The sequence below is a fragment of the Agelaius phoeniceus genome, chromosome 1 (genome assembly GCF_051311805.1).
Source record: "Agelaius phoeniceus isolate bAgePho1 chromosome 1, bAgePho1.hap1, whole genome shotgun sequence".
NCBI classification, from domain to species: Eukaryota; Metazoa; Chordata; class Aves; order Passeriformes; family Icteridae; genus Agelaius; species Agelaius phoeniceus.
This window is the reverse complement of record NC_135265.1, coordinates 83,021,883-83,041,231: the sequence shown is the minus strand read 5'-3', so window position 1 is coordinate 83,041,231 and position 19,349 is coordinate 83,021,883. Positions and strand designations below refer to the sequence as shown.

At 40.5% G+C, this 19,349-nt stretch overlaps 3 protein-coding genes across 7 annotated transcripts in view; 2 read left to right on the top strand and 1 right to left on the bottom strand.

Moving 5' to 3' along the window:
- The first annotated feature begins 388 nt into the window (after positions 1-388).
- CFAP90 (cilia and flagella associated protein 90) lies at positions 389-8,364 on the top strand. Its single transcript, XM_054636345.2, has 3 exons — positions 389-642; positions 4,345-4,461; positions 8,051-8,364. The coding sequence occupies exons 1-3, from the start codon at positions 490-492 to the stop codon at positions 8,195-8,197; spliced, it is 417 nt and encodes a 138-aa protein (XP_054492320.2). The 5' UTR covers positions 389-489; the 3' UTR covers positions 8,198-8,364.
- A 1,149-nt stretch (positions 8,365-9,513) lies between these two features.
- FASTKD3 (FAST kinase domains 3) lies at positions 9,514-18,847 on the bottom strand. Of its 2 annotated transcripts, none has more exons than XM_077182455.1 (7): positions 18,715-18,847; positions 16,885-18,345; positions 15,689-15,774; positions 15,119-15,281; positions 14,050-14,119; positions 12,727-12,841; positions 9,514-11,952 (listed from the first exon to the last, which is right to left on the bottom strand). In XM_077182455.1, the coding sequence occupies exons 2-7, from the start codon at positions 18,314-18,316 to the stop codon at positions 11,854-11,856; spliced, it is 1,965 nt and encodes a 654-aa protein (XP_077038570.1). In that variant the 5' UTR covers positions 18,317-18,345; positions 18,715-18,847; the 3' UTR covers positions 9,514-11,853. The 2 variants fall into 2 exon arrangements, with proteins under 2 accessions (XP_077038570.1, XP_054493187.2); XM_054637212.2 differs by having other exon boundaries at positions 18,627-18,770.
- The window catches only part of MTRR (5-methyltetrahydrofolate-homocysteine methyltransferase reductase), a 28,716-nt gene continuing 28,139 nt past the window's right edge, over positions 18,773-19,349 (top strand). For 2 of the 4 annotated variants that reach the window (XM_077182438.1, XM_077182448.1), the window contains exon 1: positions 18,833-18,962. The gene's annotated coding sequence lies outside the window, so the exon portion shown is untranslated. Of the gene's footprint in view, positions 18,963-19,349 lie in introns of all 4 variants that reach the window. The other 2 variants (XM_077182446.1, XM_054642667.2) reach the window with 2 other exon arrangements.

Sequence of the window (19,349 nt, the reverse complement as noted above, 5' to 3'; positions counted from 1 at the left end):
TGGGGACTGGAACAGACTCCCCAAGGAAGTGGTCACAGCCTGACAGAGTTCAAGAAGTGTGTGAAAGCCTGTGCCTGAGTAGGCGAGCTACTATCCAAAGAGAGAAGCCCAAGGTCCTCATGACACTGGCTCCTTATTTTGGTGGGAATTCCATGCTGTGGTGTGGTTTTATTCAACTTGCCCACTTAGAGGGGTATTTGGGGCCCAGTGCAAGCTGTCACAGAAAAAGGTCAGTCCCGTGCGGCTAGGCTTTCCTCTAACCTTGGTCCCCAGCTTCCAAGGACACAAAGGACCAGGGAGCTGAGGTCGCTGCACAAGACTGAGACCAAAACTCCGCTATCGGGTGTCCAGAACTCACACTTCAGGTTTGACAGAGCTCTGCGGGAGTCCCCGAGCACCGGAGCCCATCCGCGCCCGGGGCGGTTGCGGCCGGGCTGCCCGGGCCGGGCGGTGCCCGAGGGCGCTGCCGGGTAACGGCCGCGGGGCAGCATGGCCGCCACCGGGACGCGCTTGGCGCAGGAGGCGCTCGGCAACGCGCCGGGGAGGAGGCGGCCTGCCCTCGCTTCCTTCTCCGCCTTCAGCTTCGTCCCGCCCAAACGGGAAGGGCCTCCGGAGCTCAGCTATTACAACCGGCCGCACAAGGTGAGGGAGTGAAGCGAGCGAGCCGGGACAGGCGGGGAGCAGCGCAGGGACCAGCTTTCCCCGTGGGTCTCTGAGCAGTGTAGACCCTCTGTTTGGACGCGGTGCAGAGCTCCGTCCTCATCATGAGCGGCCTGGGCAGACAGGTGCCAAAAATTGTCATAGCATCATAGAATGATTTGGGTTGGAAGGGATCTTAAAGGTCATCCAGTTCCAACCCCCTGCCATGGGCAGGGATACCTTCCAGTAGACCAGGTCCTGTCCAACTTGGCCTTGAACACCTCCAGGGATAAGGCATCCACAGCTTCTCTGGGCAACCTGTTCTAGTTCCTCACCACACTCACAGGGAAAAATTTTTTTCTGATACAGAAATGTGGGACATAAATCTCTATTACTAGGCTATCTAATGCCAAAATAACAAGAGTCACCATCAGAGGCCTTTGCAAAGTGTGTTTGCTACATGTGGATGACAAATGAGGGTAAGGTCTTTTCACTGGATAACAAGAAAAGGCAGAGACATTATTTCCCAGGGATTGAGGATGAATAGGCCACTTGGTATCAATGAAATGTGAGGCATTTTTAGGAGGAACACTAGGAAAGGTGTCATCTGTCACTAGGGTTTGATGTAGCACCAGTGGATTTTGTTGTAACACACAGTCTTGGGAACCCTTTAATAAGGAACTTCTCTATTCTCATTTGAGGGAAAAGATTTTCCATGTGCATTGCATGAATTTTCTGCATGGTCAGCTTTAATAAAATCACTCAAACCAGTAACATATATATGTTACAGATACATAATATATGCCTCTGTAACTGAATGCTTCTGAAGGTGGTACATTGCCACTCAATGTGTGGTAACTCAAGTGTGCTGGCAGGGAGCCTCACTCCTCACTCTGCTCCATTATGTCACCATTGCTTCTCATTCTGTCCTCATATTTAAAATCAGAAATGAAAACAATCTGACACATTCTGGCTCACCTGAGCTACAGTTCCTGGGTGGTGAACTTTTCTATGAAGTATCATATGAGACATTGAAGTTAACCAGCTTTTTTCTCAAAAAAAAAAAAAAAAGATAGTATAAAAAAGTTCTGAAATACCTATTATGTCAATGTAACATAGCAATGCTATGGCAATTTATAACAATAAATACAACCCATGAGTCCTCTCCTCACCCAAGTGACAAGCTGTTGAATGCACCAAGCACTGGGCAGCGCTGACTGGTGGTTTGTGAGCGTTTGCAGGTCCTGTGTCCCTGGGATGTGGGCAGGGTACAGACCAGAGCACTGTGCTGGGTATTGAATGAACAGCAAATTTCCTGCATTGACCAGGTGGCCCTGCTAAAAGACAAGAAGATTTCTCTTGTGACTCTTTTGTGTTGATTCCAACATTGCCTTGGCAGGGTGATCTGACCCAAAGGTGAGAAGTCACAGTTGGTGCCATCCTTCACAAAACAGTAGGGAGAGCACAACAAGAGTAAGGTAAGGGCAGGTCAGAGGGCTGGCATGGTGCTCTTGAAGCTGGTGGAGCTCACCAGACTGCACAGAATTAGCAGCCCTATGGCAGAGCTTTTCCTAGTCTGCTTTCACACTCACAACAGCCTGGTTTGTGAAAAAAGCTGCTCCAGTGGCATGGAAACAAAAAGTGATAACAGTTGTTTAATAGGTTTCTTCAGAGCCCAGGCCTTGGCCACAGGGCAGGAAGCAGATTCAACCCATTCTTCTGCAAAATTTAGGAATTAGATAAGTTGAATGTTTTTATTTATAGAGCAAAAGGAATCTCATTCCTTTTTGCAGCTTAAATACCTAAAACCAACCATGTATCAGAGACTGAAGCAGAGAGAAGTAGGAAGAAGATGGGCTCATTGCATGGCCAGAAACCAGAAATTCCTTCCTTTTAATCCCTTGGTTGACTGTTACTCCCTGGATTACTTTACATAAGTTACTGTAGCCAGTGTGCCTGGTGTTTCCTCTTCTGAGATGTGGAGAAAGCTATTACCTATTTTATGTGTGTCTGGAATACTAATGAATGCTTGCAAAGCATTTAGCTTTAGCAGCAGTACACAGAGGATGCCCACCCTGAGTGCAGATTTATCATCAGCTCTGTGTGACTCACTCGCTCTGATGGGTTTAAGAAACAGCTTGATGCCACCACCACCACCACCACCCAGGCCAACCAAGTTATCATTTACAACAAAGAGAAACAGCAGCAGAATGTTATCAGTGTATTGAGCAAAGAAGTGTTGTCTCTATTAATCTGGCAGAAAATCTTAAACAGATACCTGGGACAGAGCTAGTTTTAGATATAATAGGTTGGCTGACTCCAAGTTCCAGAAAGGATGAATTATCTGCTCTGACATGAGCAACAGATGACACTTACTCTTTCTTACTCTGAAACAAGTAACAAATAATGCCACATGAATACCAGCAAAGAGTGATGAGTACGAATTAAATGCTCACTGAATGAAACTGGTAGTGTGGGGAGGAAAGGAGAAGCAAGGAAGCATGGAAATAATCATGGAGATGACAATCATTGCAGGGTGCTCTTGAACATGCCTGAAATCCTTTGAAGCTCAATGGTTTCTGAGTAGTGAAGGGGTAGATAGGTTAAATACAAAATAATCTCTCCTCTTGGCAGAGCCAGGTATTGGAGATACCTTTACGAACAAAGCCTGAAATTACAGCAGTGTCTCCCTAGTGCTCTTAACTATGGTTTCATTTTAATGGAATTATTTTAACCTTCTTGACCTGCCATGATATTTGGAGAATACCACTGTATTTTAAATACTGTAATTTGAAAATCTCAAAGTACATGAGATTTTAAAAGGTTAAATTGGACACACTGTAAAATTAGAGGACAAAAAAAGCCCAACAAAATGCACCATTCTTTTAGTCAGCCATGCACAAAGCCATTGACTATTTGATTGACATTTTTAACAGAATATCGACCCTTAATGAAGTTCAGTAACAACTGGCAGCATATTTGTTTCAGTAGGGGATTTTCTTTTTGTTTTTTTTTTTTTCTTTGAAAAGTTTTTTTTTTTAGTTTTGAAATTGCTTTGATTCCATTTATGAGATCTTCTTGACTGGATTTCACAAACGCCTTTGTTAGAACAGCAGATCTTTTATGTTGCATATTTGGAAGCAAACTATGTCAACAGTTGAACAACAATATTATGGCTTGGGGTGTGCTTTATTTTAATGCCTGACATACCTGTGTCATGTATACCACTGGATCACAGGATTACCTCTGTGGCACATTTCTCAATTCTGCTCTAATCAGAAATTATGTTTACAGTGCAGGGTACCTTTGTCTATTTGAAAGCCCCTGTTTTGCTTTTACATAAATGTGCCAGATCATTTGACAAATACAGAAATTTAGGAAGGAGAATATTAAGTGCAGAAAATTAAAACAGATCAGATCAATTTCCAAAATTACAACAGATTACAGGGGGTGGAAAGAAGTAAATTGCCACAAGGGAAATTTCAGAGCTGAACAAAGTTAATAAATAATACCACATGTCATTAGGTAATTTTGCAAACTATTCAAAAGGACTGGCCCAAACTTCCTAATGAGGTCAGTAATATTACAGTTGTCATCATCTAATGCAATATATGCACTATGTAGATACTGATTTGACTACATGTATTCTGTAATCTGTAAAGTAAAGCAATTATGTGAATTAGCCATTTTCCCCCTTTTCTCAAGACAGGAGATTTTTTCACCTATGATGCTGCTTTTGGAATACCAGACGATTACGACCAATATCTTCCACGATGTGACAGAAAACACGCAAAGGCTCGTGGCCTTAAAATTAATGAGGAGGTAACCCTTTGATAAATTCATAATTATCTTTGTTTAAGGTGTTTTGTACTTTTTGACATGACTGGAAGCTCTAGGCATTGTTTTACCCTTTATAATGTAGCCCATATTGTGAGAAAGGAATTGGAAGGAGGACATCAGCCTTCAGGTTTAGGAGAAAGCATTATCCCATGAAGACACCCAAATTAGCTTGAAGACACCCAAATTAGCTCTTGCTCTTTCATATCCTGAAGATTTCCAGGTGACAAGACATATGCAAGTTAAAGCTAGGGGGAAGAGGCAAATCCTCTCTTGCAGAGTGCAGGGTGTACTGTGAACCATCTGTGCCCCTCAAGAGTTGTACTTCAGGTGGTTCTGCAGTTATTTCTGTGGTGCTTAAAAACTCTTTTCCCTGAGAGGACTGGATTCAGAGGCCATGACTTCACTACTGTCCTCTAACACCCACCAGCATTTGCTATGAAAGCCCAAGTCTCTGAAACTGGTGAGTTTGTTAGGAAAACCTACACCTGATTACCCTGCGGGAAGGAAATTCATAGGGAGCTAGTGCAAAGGTGTGGTCAATCAGAACACATGGGCATACCTGGGAAAGGATGGACAAGTATTTGAGGCCAGCAGAATCTCTGTTTGATGTGCAGCCTGATAGGTAAATACTCCCTTGGGAACAGAAACACTATAATATATATGATAAATGTATGTAGATGTATTTTTGCATGCAGCATCTGAATAATACACATATATACCACCGTCTGTGTATATAGTTATATTTATGCATACACACACGAAACTGCACACAGAGGCAGAGGCTGTCATAAACCAAATGAAGTGCAACCACTGTGTAATAATGACCTCAAAATCCCAATGAGTTCTTGAGATATTAGAGTGATGGGTAGGCTAGGGACATAGGGATGGCTGCCTGATTTGATGGTTATAGAGAAGGAAGAAGGAGAATGACACAAGAGTTCAAATTGCTCTAACTTCTGTTCAATAAAATTGTTTTTTTCTGACAAAGCCCACTGCTTGGGATTCGTCTCACTAGCAGTTATATATGCCAGACATTTCTGTGCAAGTGTGTAGCCATAATGTCCTTCAACTCTATCAGACAGTGCAAGAAGCATTAGATGCTCCCAAAGGAATCCCAGGAGTGCCCATTAGCATCACCTGCTCATACCTAATAACTCAAATGCAAACTGTGTATCTATGTAAATGACTACTCCAATTAGAAATTAAACTTCTTATTTAAACAAAACAAAGACAACCTCCCTCCCCTAGTACCAAGCATATTTTTCAAGTAGGAAATCTGTGTAGAAAGTTCATCAATATAAAATTACAGCTTTTTACTGAGCTCTTGTATCTCACTTTCCAATTGGCTTTCTTCCTAGAGCAAACTTGTATGGCCCAGAATTCATACCAGCTGTGCTGGGCAGTGCATACAAGGGACTGTCCAAACAAACAGGTGTCCCTTAATCCAGCCCTTTAATTAGCATGGATACCAATCAAACCCACAGTGATTTAATACTACAGCATGATCCTCCTGCATGTCATGACACCCAACACTGTAACCATAACTAAGTGCAGATCACATACTCAATTCATCTTTATCACAGTGGCCCTCTCAGGCTTTATATAATAATAACTAAATTATACAATATAATAAATAAAAATACCACAATTGACATCTTTCTAATTCAACACTGAACACAGACAGACTGTACCCACCACAGCACACTGCTTTACCTGAGCTAGAAAAAAGCAAACCACTGCAAGTAAGCCCGTCATTTCCTGCAGGTAACCTGGCTGCACCCAGGGAATTCAAGAGTACAGTGAGAGATACTCGGTTTAGCTACATGCAGCTGAGTAACTGAAGTGGAGTGTGTGCTCAGGGCTGCCATTGCTGATTGCAAGTGCTAACAGTGCTAGAATTACACACTGCGAGGGCGGGCAGCAGGATGCTTCCCAGCCAACTGTTGGAAAATCTGAAACCCACTGAATGCCAAACCCACAAAGATGAAATGCCAGTGTGCACAGTCAGCACTGTGCTACCAAGGATGCTGAAAACTGATTTTAAATAAACTTATTTATTTAAAAGGAACACAAACTGTTGGAATTACATACTGCTGCCTGTCATTAGCACTGTAAACCCTGAATTTCTAACAAAGTCTTTCTTGATGGTACAAAGATTATTTAGTTTCTCATTTTTCAGCATTTATCCACAACTAGGGCAGGGGAGGAAATTATCTTAATTTTGCCTGCCAGTCTTCTTGACTTGATTTTCATTCTGCTGGGGTTAAAAGTTGGTGTACTGAATAGCTTTTAAGAGGGTAGAGTAAGGTGGGCAGGAGAACTGGGAGATAAATGGTTGTTTTGAAATGAGCTTTTGTATTGTGTGGTTTAATTAGTTAGTTAGTTAGTTAGTTAGTTAGTTAGTTTGTTTTTAAAAAGTGTTTACAGCATCTTTCCAAGAACCTCAGGTTCTGGCCATGAGGCTGGAAATGTCTCTCAGCTGACTGCCCTGCTATGAGATCCCACCAATCAGTGCTCCCACCAGCATCCTTGCAGAACATAAGTGCTGATTTGCTCAGGCTTGTGTCTGTTGTAGCAAAGTAGTAATTTGCTTGCACTTGAACTATGGTGTGGCATCTGCATTTTGATTTGTCTGTTAGATACTATGTTTATTATAAGACGAGAAAAACACATTGCAGACCAAGGCTTACTATGTTAGTCAGTGTGCAAATACACAAGCAGCTGGATAAATCTGAGACCTTTGGCTAGGGAAAGAAAAACAAACAAATCCTGTCTTTCCCTTCTGACTCTGTAGCTCCCTGTTGCTCTAACACAGGAAGGAACTGCAGATTCAGATAGTGATTGCACAGCCACTTAAAGTGCAGCTTGCTAAGAACAAGCTTAAAATCTTTTCTTGGTCAGGTTGTTTTTCATCAAGTCCACTTTCCATCATGGCAAAGCAGATATTTCTGTAATCTTACAGCTACAAGTATTTTTAGTAAAACCTTTCATTGTGCAGAAATAAAGTAGTGTATGCTTTATTTCCTTCAGGGAAAGCTTGCATGGGCTAGTGGTTGCTCAGGGTTTTTCTTTAGACTTTGATTTTTTTCATGCTGTGCTTTCACTGAATTGTGCAAGCAGGGTAGGTGTTCCTGTAACGGGGGGCACAAATCTCTCCTGTTTTTCAAAAGAATCATGAAACTCAGTGCACAAGAAAAATAAAAATAAAATCAGTGTTTTTCTAGCATTTAGTTACCCAGTAATCACATGGTATTCATTTAGTTTCCCAGTAATCACATGGCAATCACGTGTGTATGTCTTTGTGTAAAAAAATTATCAGTCCACAGCTCTGTATCTTATCATCTTGTCATCTAGTGACACATTCATGTTTTACTAAGATAAAAATAACATAAAAAACTAGGGGAGGGATAGAACAGTAAGGGTGCTAAACAAATACACATGCATATTGCAGATGCTGTACAGTTGTGTCAGTTATTTTACCCCTGGCCACAGCACATTTAGCAATAGAAAACTGCCATGTTTTTTATTCACCCTGTGATTTTCTTCTAAGGCGACTTTTGTGTTTTCACAGGAAATGGCAAGAACTGTTCCTGTGCTGACATCTTCAGAGTATGGGAAGCGCATAGATAAGCTCTTAGACCCACCAACCAGAGAGCATGCCAGGGTTCATAGCCTGCACGCAGCAATCTACGGGGAAAGCAGCCGCCCTGCTCATTAAAAAACCTTCTCCAGGCCTGGATCCATGGGAAATCTCTTGTATCTCTCATCACCAGCAACATTTAGCTGGGAAAAAGCCCAACACTTTGAAAAGCAATGTGGTGCTTTTGCCTTTTCCTCTACAGTTTATTTAATGAGAATTATCTGGATTAAAAATAGGGTGAAATAGCAGCTGCACTTTTTCTCATGCTAATTAAAATACATGTCTTCTTACATTCTCATAAAATCTCATAAAGGGCAGCACCAATAAGAACTTTTTAGGCAGTAACACTGGGAATGAGACCTGTTGGGTCAAAAGCTGAGTCTGCAATTCTGGGCACTGCATCTACATAACCATTCACAGACCTAACATTTTAAACAAGCTTGTCTCTCAAGGTATCAGTAGTCACGGATTTTTCAATCCTTACAGAGTTGCTAGAGAATTGTGAGACCTTGTTTTATGTACACAAAACCTGAAATGGATATTCAGCTCAGAATTTTCAAAAATGTATGGCCTTATGTGCTTAGCAGCTTCACTAGACTTCAAGTGGAACTCAAGTTAAAAGGAGCTTCTGAGCACTTGGCATTTGAAGAGACAAAATCTGGATTTAGCTGAATTCAGACATTCATTTCACTGACCCACTCTAGGAATGGCATCTGACTGATTTAACAAGAAAAATCATCATTGGTTCTGTATCGAATCTGAAGAAAATGGGAGCATAGACTAAGAATACTAGCAGAACCAGCACTAAATAAATTGGTAGAAGGGGTGAAAAAAACAAAAGGATTTGAGCAGCAGCCATTTAAAAAGCATATTTAGCACAAATGTCTAAATCTGATGATACATTTGGTGCCTTGTACTTTCACAGAATCCAGTACTTTAATTTTAAGGTAATTTCAGGAGGAGTTTCTCCTGCAGAGTATGCATCAGTTTGGTTCTCAAGAGCTATTGATCCTATTGTTATTTAAGGCTGAAGCAGTGTTGTTCAGAAAGGAGCAGCAAGCTTGATCATAGCAGGAAAAGGACTGGAAGTCCACAGCTGTCACTGACACTGGTTTTGTCAGGTATTTAGACACAGGAAATCTGTGTCATTGGTAAATGCAGTGAGACACCTAGTGGGAAAAAAAAAAGAAACAAAAACCTTCTAAATATGGGACCTGAAAAAGTAGTAAATTAGGCAATCAATAGCACTTGTTTGGCATGGTGTGAGAAGCAGAGCACATAGAGCAGCCCATTCTGAGAGGTGTTTGTTACTTTCATTATTCATGACCTGCAGTTCTGTGACAGTGGTCACAGGGGTCTTTGGATGAGGGAAGAAACGAGGAGTTGACTCCATATTTCAGAAGGCTTAATTTATTATTTTATGATATATATTACATTAAAACTATACTAAAAGAATAGAAGAAAAGGTTCTCAGAAGGCTAGCTAAGCTAAGAATAGAAAGGAATGAATAACAAAGGTTTGTGGCTCGGACAGAGAGAGAGCCAGCTGTGCTGTGATTGGCCATTAATTACAAACAAGCACATGAGACCAATCACAGACCCACCTGTTGCAATCCACAGCAGCAGATAACCATTATTTACATTTTGTCCCTAAGGCCTCACAGCTTCTCAGGAGGAAAAAACTCCCAAGGAAAGGATTTTTATGAAAAGATGTCTGCGACACAGTTCTTCTACACTCAATGGGCTATGGACAAAAAGACATTAATAGCTACATTCCTTTCCAAAAATAATCACTTTACTAAACAAATTCAGCAGCATTAAATGAAAGGAATCATAGTAAGAACAAAGGGAGAAGAAAATGTTTTCTAATACCACAATGCTTTTCCAAAAATCAGTATCAAAGTTATACCAGTGAAGAATGAGATGGAATATGGCCATATTCTTAGCAGGTTATTTTTACTTTGGGACAGTCAGTACAAATTGCTTTTTTGAAGTAGCCTTACTATATTTACAGACCATCTGTGTTTGAAAAACTATTGGAAATCAAATTTGTTTGAGAATACCACCACCTTCTGGCCTGTGTGAGAAATAGGCATCACTTCCACCAAAAACATCCTAACACCAGTTTGAGTTTTCCGAAATAATTTCTTTGCTTATGTCACATCCTTCTCATCTGTACTCACTTTGGAAGGTCTTTCACAGGTTGTTCCTCCCACTACTTGTTTCCCATTCAGTTCTGAATGGTTCACTTCTTCCTTCAGTGCTCAGTCTCAGAACAACACCCTGACAATTTCTTCTGTATTAGTGATAAGTTCCTTATAAACATTTGCAAAGCCATTTCAACTCTCCTTCAACTTCTTTCTTGCTAGAATGACAAATTCTTAGGTTATTGATGTTCTGATCTTACTATTACACATTGGAAAGCACCTTTTGGCGCTCCCTCATCTGTCAGTGTTGACATACTACTGTGAGGAAGAGTTTTATACATGCAACAAATTAATGAACAGTGTATACAATGTAAAGCATATTCTGCATCTGGATTTTGCATCCAGCAGCTTGTTGGGGCAATTGACAGACACCTGCAACTCACAAATTATTGGAAGGAAAAACTGGCCACATTCTCTATCTACTGGTGAAATACACAGAATGTCAGTGATGTGAAAGCTTCACTTTTTTGTATCAAAACAACAATGAAACTCAAACTAGGTAATGCTGGGAATTCTGCTTTGCTACTCATAAATAGTAGTTCCACACAGAGAGGAAGCACAAGACAAGAAAACGTGTTACATGGCAGTTCATCAAGAACACATGATATAATCAGAACTAAAGTTTTCCTGTTTTCCCTTCATCATCTGCAAGGCAATGTACTGACCCAAGTTAGTGCACTTGTTCTGGCTGAAGTGGGTACTGGTTCTCAGTTCCAGAATTTCTGTTCATACATAAAAAAGGGCTGCCATGGGACATGGTTCTTCTGAGCTTCAGAGCATAGAGTTTCTGTAACCCAGAGGAACTCTGGAGCACATACATGACCCCATTTAGACAATTTAGCTAAAACTGCCACCAAAGGCAAAATGACAAATAGAATATATCTGGAACATTGGGTGGCCCCACAGAGACAGCTGTACAAATCCATATCCTATGGCAGCTGTTACTTTACAAAATGAAGCAAATCCTTTTTATTAAAAATCTTCTCATTTTCTGTAAGGCACTGCTATTTATTGAACAGCACTCTGCATCTCTTAAGTAAAACCAATAAGCCAATACTGCTTCTGCAACTACTTCAAATTTTAGTTTTATGAAACACTTGGGAAATTACGTGAGCAGTGGTACGTAAATTGCACAATTTCTTTTTGTACTGTCAAGAAAAGCCCTGATTAGTAGGTATTCTGTGGGCATATTCTGTAGATCCAGACTGGCCAGTATCCTTCAGCAGTCACACGTGGCTGCTTGCAGCTGTGAATTAGAATCAGTTAAAAATACAAGGGAAAAGAAGCACTGCCTGTCTGGCACTTATATCTGTACACTTGTAATAAATATTGATACAAATTTAAGAAAATATTATGCTCTTTATTACTCTTTACATGTCACTTGTTCCAAATATTGGAAGGTTTCACACTCAGGAGCTCACATTTTCTGAGGTAGAGTTACTTAGAAAAAATAGTTTTTCTTCCATGCACAGAATTTACACTTTGTAGTATAGAAGGTCAGCCTGTTATCCAGTAGTATTCTCCAGTGTCAGTTGCTGAGTCCATATGTACAAGGAAAGATTTTTTTGTGTAGATAATCTGCTATTTTTCTGGTATTTTGTAGACTTTCTATCTCAAAAAATGGAATCTGGAAACAAACCAGAAATGATTGCTGAAAATACCTTTTAATAAACAACTGGATAAGACTGATGTTCATTAAGCAGTTGCAAAACTACACATTAAATACTTATTTTGTTTTAAAACTAAAGATTTAATCCTAAATGTACTATTGATCCATAAATGACCTGAAGAGAGATTACTATTAAAAAAAAAAAAAGAGTGATATTTATTACAGTTTAAACTAAGCTAAATATTATGAAGTTAGGCTTATGTAATAAGTGATGATAAGTGAAAACTAAAATCTCAAGAAACGAACAGTTTTCATTCAAAGTATGTTTCAAGAAAAATATACTTCTATTAATTCAATAGACAAAATAAAGGTTATACTCTGTTGTGAAAATATTATTTTCCAACTGATACAGATCAGCATTTTTTAACTCTTTTTTTTAAACTCCAAACCTTTTAAAAAAGTATTTAATTAAAAATTCCAATTCTAATGGACTCTTACATAACATTTTCCTTTAATTCAAGATTTGAATCTTAATCACTGAAGAGAAGTACTCGTTCAAACAGCAACTATGTGGCAAAAAACACAGACAGAATACACTAATTCATCCAAGGAAGAAAAAGGTAGTTCTGTACACCCTTAAAAAAGCAAAAACTAGGCAGAGAGAATGCAATATAGAAAGAACAAGACTATATCTGCTTTAGGAATTAATTGAAACTACAGTTTAAAGTATTGTAAAATAATTTTTTGCTTGTTTTCTTAGAGCAAAAGTAAATCAGTGTCTTTATACTTTACCTGCACAACTTCATAACCAAGTAACTGAAGGTGTCTCTGTTTAATAGCTTCTTCTCCCAACAGATTGTGGCTATGAGCACAAAATCTATTTTGACCATCAACACACAGGGCAATTCTAAAATTAAGCATAAGTGTAATATCAAAAAAACCCCAGCAAACCCACAACAATCAGTTATTTTAATCACCACAACTACTGCAGTTCCTAAGAAGCATGAGACAATACCTCCCTCTTAGAACTCGTGTCATCTAGTCCAGGATAATTCAAATCACCCAGTTTAAGGGTGGGAGATGAAACCCTGAAACTTAGTGAAACTGATCTGAAAAGCTTTTTTATTTGCTCTGAACAAAAATTACCATGCAAGTTAAAGAGAGTTTTTTTTTAATGCTATGATTAGTAAACTGTTTTGAATTTTTCTAGAAAGAAAAACGTAAAAAAACTTGCCTCAGCTAGAAAATATTTCAGCATCTAAATATATTTAACTTACTAATTTACCTGTTAAATCCAGTAGAGTTTAAATTAAGTTCAAACTATGTCTGTTTTAAGTTAAATCTGAACATATGTTTGGCAGCATGTATTGTAACAATATTTTTTCTTCTGGGTGATAAAAATCCCATCAACTTAATTCAAGGTTTTTATATCTACTGTTAAAAAGTTGCTTAAATTTTCAGTATGTTAAGTATACTGTGACTTTATTTACTTTATAAAAGCTACTACTTAAAAAAACCCCAACATTGAAGCTCATTCTTAAGCATGGGTTCTCGGAAAGAACCTGTACTCTTCCAAGACTCTTGCTTTGTTCACACTGCAGTTACAATTATCACACAGGCAGGTTGCTTAACTTTGTATCCAAGGCTTCCCACACTAACCCTTCTTTAATAAACTGTTAAACACCTATGTATTTCTCAATGAAAAAAAAACCAACCTGCATCTGTAGTAAATATCCTTATTATTCGGGATTCCTTGCAGAAGTAAATTTGTGAACTCAAATCTGTTAAATCAGTGCAAATACACTCGGTTGGAATTTAGTTTTAATTTGAAAATTAATTCCAGAATATCAAAACAGATTAATCCAAATAAGGATCACTTGATTCTGTCATTGAGTAAAGAAACCAACTGTCTGACACTGCATAGTCAGGTGGCAAAACAATGAGCAAAAAGATTGTTAATCTTGTCCTTCTGCCAGTGGGTTCAGTGTGAGAACTGAACTTCGTTGAAGTCAATGGCAAAACTGCAAATAGCTTAAATTTAGCCAGTTTTTCACCCTGGATACTCTTTCCTAGTGTAAATCAACATTTTACCAGTGGTTTCTTTTATTCTCTTACCGTCTGTGTACTTCTTCAAGTTGGGCTGCAGGTAATACAAAACCTTCTTCATCTAATTTAATCTCAATATCTTGTGTAGATGAAAAAAGAGAAGTGATATTAAACATCATTTCTTACAACAAACTTTCTACTGTAATTCTCATCTTCTCACAGTTGTTTTATTAAACAACTATAATACTATCACAATTTTTTTTTGAATCCCAGAGGCTGGCAAAAGTTGTATAGACTTAACACAAATGAGTGGTAATTAGTAACAATTCAGTCTTTTATGATGCTAACAAACAAAGTAGTATTCCAAGTCCACTCAAAACTGTAATATAGTTAAATGGTGCTTTGCTGTGCTAGCTGGGGTTTCTGGAATTTTGAGGGCGTTGGGGAGAGACACACTCTCTCCCTCTTCTAGCTTCAACATCCTCATGAAAGCTGACACACAGAGTAACTTTGGAATCATCCCCCTTTTTGATTTTTTAAAAATCTCTCTGACATCCATGGTGTCCAAGACTCCCTTCCCTCAACATCTTCTTATCATCCACCCCTCCTGGGCACACGCCTTTCCTCATCACTGCCTTCTGTTTCCTGCTGCACACAACACTCAGTTTTGCTCACTCCTGTCTCACCAGGCACAAACTCCCACCAACTGTGCTGTCAGCAGCTCTTGCTGAGGGGAGAGGAGCCCAGCTGAGCAGGGCACACAGCTGACCACCTTCCTTTCTCTACTCACCACTAAAGCAGAGAGTTCAGGCAAGTGGCATTGCCTCATTTTGCTTTACATTATATGAATTGTTTAATGGATAAGGAGCTGATAATAAAAACACAGAATATAAGCAGCTGTTTTCAGTACAGACCGGCTGCCTAAATACCAATCTGCAGTGCTTTTATCTCCATTTTCCTTTCTCTGACTCTAAAAATTATTTATTTAAAGTCCCCAAATTTCAGATCTTTTACAGAAATTGGTATCCCAGTTTACTTTTTCTGTATTTGCACAATTTAGACTGCCCACAAAGGAAATGATAGTTTTGGCACCATACACACACATATTTAATTACTAATCTAAAGAAATGATACTTACCAACTACATAGAAATATGGTGTTGATACCTCTGATGCAAAATATATTCTTTTTTTCAGTAAATCAAGTAATCCTGTCTTCACCCTTTTAAAGAGGTGAACATCCAGAGAACTCTGAGGTGTGGGAAAGGCCTTTACCTGGTACTTGGAAAGGAGTTTTGGACCCTAGATAGGGACAGAAGACCAAATCAAAAAAGGGAGATAACATTTTTGTAATTACCTAATATTAACATAGCAAAATGTATTCTGTGCATTTCAAAGCCAAGTCTATTGAGAGACCTACATTCTGAGGTATGATTTACTGGAAACATAAAATCACCCAAACAACCACCAGAACATCCTCAGGAAGCTTCAATGCTATCATGTTCATGAGAAATGCACAGCTGTCTCCATTCATACAAATATATCAAGTCATTCAATCAGGTAGAAATGATCCATATTTTCATAAAGGAGAATTGGTTTGTCTAATTCCAAAGTGCTTTATGGGAAATACACACAACTGAGTGAAAGCAGGGCCCTAATGCCCTTATCACCTCTTGTTAACATCACTTCTGGTTTCACATGTACTGTACCTCATAAAATGGGCACTCCAGGGTGACAGTCAGAAAAAGCTGGGTTAGCTGGGACATTACAACTCTGTTCAAACTAGGTGGCTGAGCTGAAACAACAACATTCAGGTTTTCAGGTGTATCTTCCATAAAGTATCTTTACACAAACCATAATACTTACCAACGACGGAATTAGAAATTAGGAAAAGTTATTCAGTATGATATGCAGAAAAGCTACTTAATCATTAAAATTCTCAGCATTTGTTTAAACTAACAGAAAGATCAGTATGAAATTAAACAGGTAGAAAAATGAGAAAATTATTTACAGAAATATCAATACAAAAATAGCAAGATCTTAGTTAAAACTGTCATATTTTTTCATATTGTTCATTTTTTCAAAAAAAAAAACATCAAAAAGATGCATGACATTCCACACAGAAGAATAAATTTGAGTTGAGGTATTAGATAAATATCTCCTTCTTATAACCACTTTTCCCCAAGTTATAATCCCAGGATCTCATAGTTTCTTTTTTTTGTGGATAATACCAAAAAATTTCTGGAGATGTATCTGCTTTGAAAAAATCAACTCCTTCAGGTATTTCATGTTGTTGAAAAATTAAGTGACCAAAACTTCTAATCATTTTGAAAACTTTGGCTTAGTTTTATTTGTAGAGCAATCTTAGCTGAAATCTTATTGAGTCAGTCATCTTTCTGGCATAGCTTACCTCTCTCTACAATGAAATGCTTTGAAATGCTAAAAATGCTTTAGTATCAAATATCAAAATGATGTGTTATTCATAATAGATTTGTGTCTAGAAGCATTGAAATATGCAATAATTAGGGCCAAGAACAGGCCACCACATGGGGGATGTTCTAGCATCATGTATAAGACAAGGACAAACATGGGGAACACCAGGTCACATTTTTTTAGAAAACTGGAAGGATTAACTGAAATAATTCTTTTAAGGAAATTCAAGTCTGTGTTTTAAAACTGTACAGTGCAATTTTCAAACTCAACTAAATGACATACATGAAAGACAATGGCAACTGTGACAAGGAAGCATCAGCCTTTGGCCTCATGATCACAATTTTCCAGCCACTTCAATTAGGTCACTGCTGATTTGACAAATTAAATTGATAAAAAAATAGGTGCCTGACAAGAGACAAACTCCATAATAGAAACAAATGTGGAACCTCCTGGGAGAAATTCTGCTCCTTACCTTGAAGCTTTTGCAGAAAATAGGGACTAAATATTTTTGGCAGGAAATTTATCGGGTACCGTTGAATAAGGACACACGAGTGTAGCAGGTTCAGCAAGGTGTGAGGCTGAAAGTGCCTCAGGCGGGTATGCAGCACAGTTTCAAGCTTCCTAAACAAGGAAGAAGCACTTGGAGGGAGGTAGTTAAGGGTCCCAAATGGGATAACATATGCAGCAATCTGGTCAGTGGTAAGTCTGTCAGCACTGGAAATGAAACCTTCTGCCACTGCATCAAAGATGGGCTTTGAAAGGATCATCTTTTTGCAGCAATACTGCATGACCTTGCTGACCGTTTGAGGATGCATAGTGTGGATGGACTTGGGGACATGTCTTTCCAGTGCCTCTGTGAAAATTTGCATTTTTTGACCAAAGTATAGGAAAGCTTCCAGTACATTTACCAGTTCATGATCTGTGAAATAGGGAACATGCTGCACTGAATGTTTACACAGTGCAGTGACTAAGAGAACTGCCCGAGTCTGATGAAGAACCACCAGTGAATTCAGTATTACACTTATAAAGTTTGGGCTCAGCTGGGAAACTGCGCGTAAAGTGACACCGTTCAGTCTGTTTAGCAAGCTTTGCCATTGTTTCCCTTCCCTCACAGTCACTTCCAGTATCTTATAAACCATCACTATTTCCCTGGGACTCCAACTCTTAATGTCTCTTTCTTGCATGTGGTTCACAATTTGTTCCAGCGTCGCAGAGCTTGGGCCTTCTAACTCGAGCAAACTCTCTCCAAGAGCGCAGAGATGTTCAGCAGTCAGCTGTCCCCTGCCAAGCCGCTCCTCGCTCTCCGAAAGCAGCGTTGTCATCAGCGTGCTCTGCGGGTCTACACGCAGATTTATCAAAGCCTGCAAGGCATTCAGCAGCCCCGTGTTTGACAGTTTTGAGGATTCAAATTCAAACTGGAAGCACAATGCCCTGAAAACTTCATTCTCTAACAGTGCAGGGTTTTTAAGACCATTGTCATCCACCTCAAGTTCAGAAATCTTCTGCAGGGCTCCCGAGGCCATTGTATCAGACATGACTTCTAGAGAGCTAAGAAAATATAAAATCTCTTTTGATGTACAAAGGCTGTTCAACCTCTTGAAAAACGATTGCTCATCCATCCACACATTATTTGATTTAGTACAGTTCCTTGTATCTCCACAAAGATGCACAGCTTCATTAACAGAATGTGACTGCATCTGCAGTTGTACATGCTTTTTCCTACAAAACGTATACTGAGATTTATCTTTGACACACATCATCCTCATGGCCACAGAGCTACAGTTTTGGGGTTTTCGCTGCCCACTGATGAAGTTCAACCTTCTGCTTAGGGTCATCAAAGCAGACCTGCTCGCTGGTGTGCTGGATGAATACAGTTGGAAGCTTTTTCGGCTAATCAAAGCCATATTGAATCAAGTGAGTTCTGAAATGATACCTAGGGGAAGAAAAATAGATATGTAGTCTGCAAAACCGCCAGGGTGGCTAAAATGCAGAAAAAAACCAACACCAATCCTTTTGATGACTGGAAAAATGGGTATGATCCCTCTCCCCGAGCACAGAGAGCAGAAATGCTGGGAACGGCGATCCCCGTGTGACAGGCTGCCCCGTGTTCCCGCAAGGACACTCCGGCAGACGACCAGGAGACTTTGCCCGCCACCCCCGCGGCCGGGGCGGCACCGGCGCGGCCCCTCCATCCCCGTCCGCCCCAGCACCTACTGCTGCTAGTGCCGCTGCCGCGGGCCGGGGCCGCGCCGCTCCGCCCCGGGGGACACCCGGCCGTGCCGGGGCACCGCTGCCGCCTCACCTCGGCGGCCATCACGAGCAGCGCGGCGCCTGCCGGGACCTTCCGGCGCCACCGCCCTCCCTGGCCCTGCCTCCTCCCCGCGCTGCTGCCACCGCCTCCGGCCCGGCCCAGCGCTGCCCGGGCACTCGCGGAACGAGCGCTGGCACTGGCGCTTTGCTTGGAAGTGGGATTCGCGTCCGTGTCACCGCGTCCTCCAGCGCAAGTACTGCCGTTCCCTGCTCGGGGGACACCGGAGCCCGGCGGAGTGGGTGGGCGGGGCGGAGGGTGTATATTTTGGTGTTATATTTTGCTTGGCCCTACAATGCTTCTGGGCAAGTCGCAAGCTGTTGAAAAAGTGGCTTGGGAATGGCTTCGTGGCTCAAGGCACGGTGCCACAACCTGGGTTAAAGCCACAGAGGAGTGCGTCTTCTGGTTACTGACAGAAGACGTTCTTCTAACTTTCAGAAGGGTGAAACTCCTCCATGTGTGCAGCTCAGGTTGAATGAGGATCTAAGGAGTTTATCCTTCGACTGATGACATAGTTAGCAGTGTGTGCACTGACGTTTCTTGCTTTTTTTCCCCGGTCCCTGGCCGCGCAGTTCATATCTGACAGAGCAGCTCGGTGACGTGCGTGGTCTGGCCTTGCCGTGCAGCTG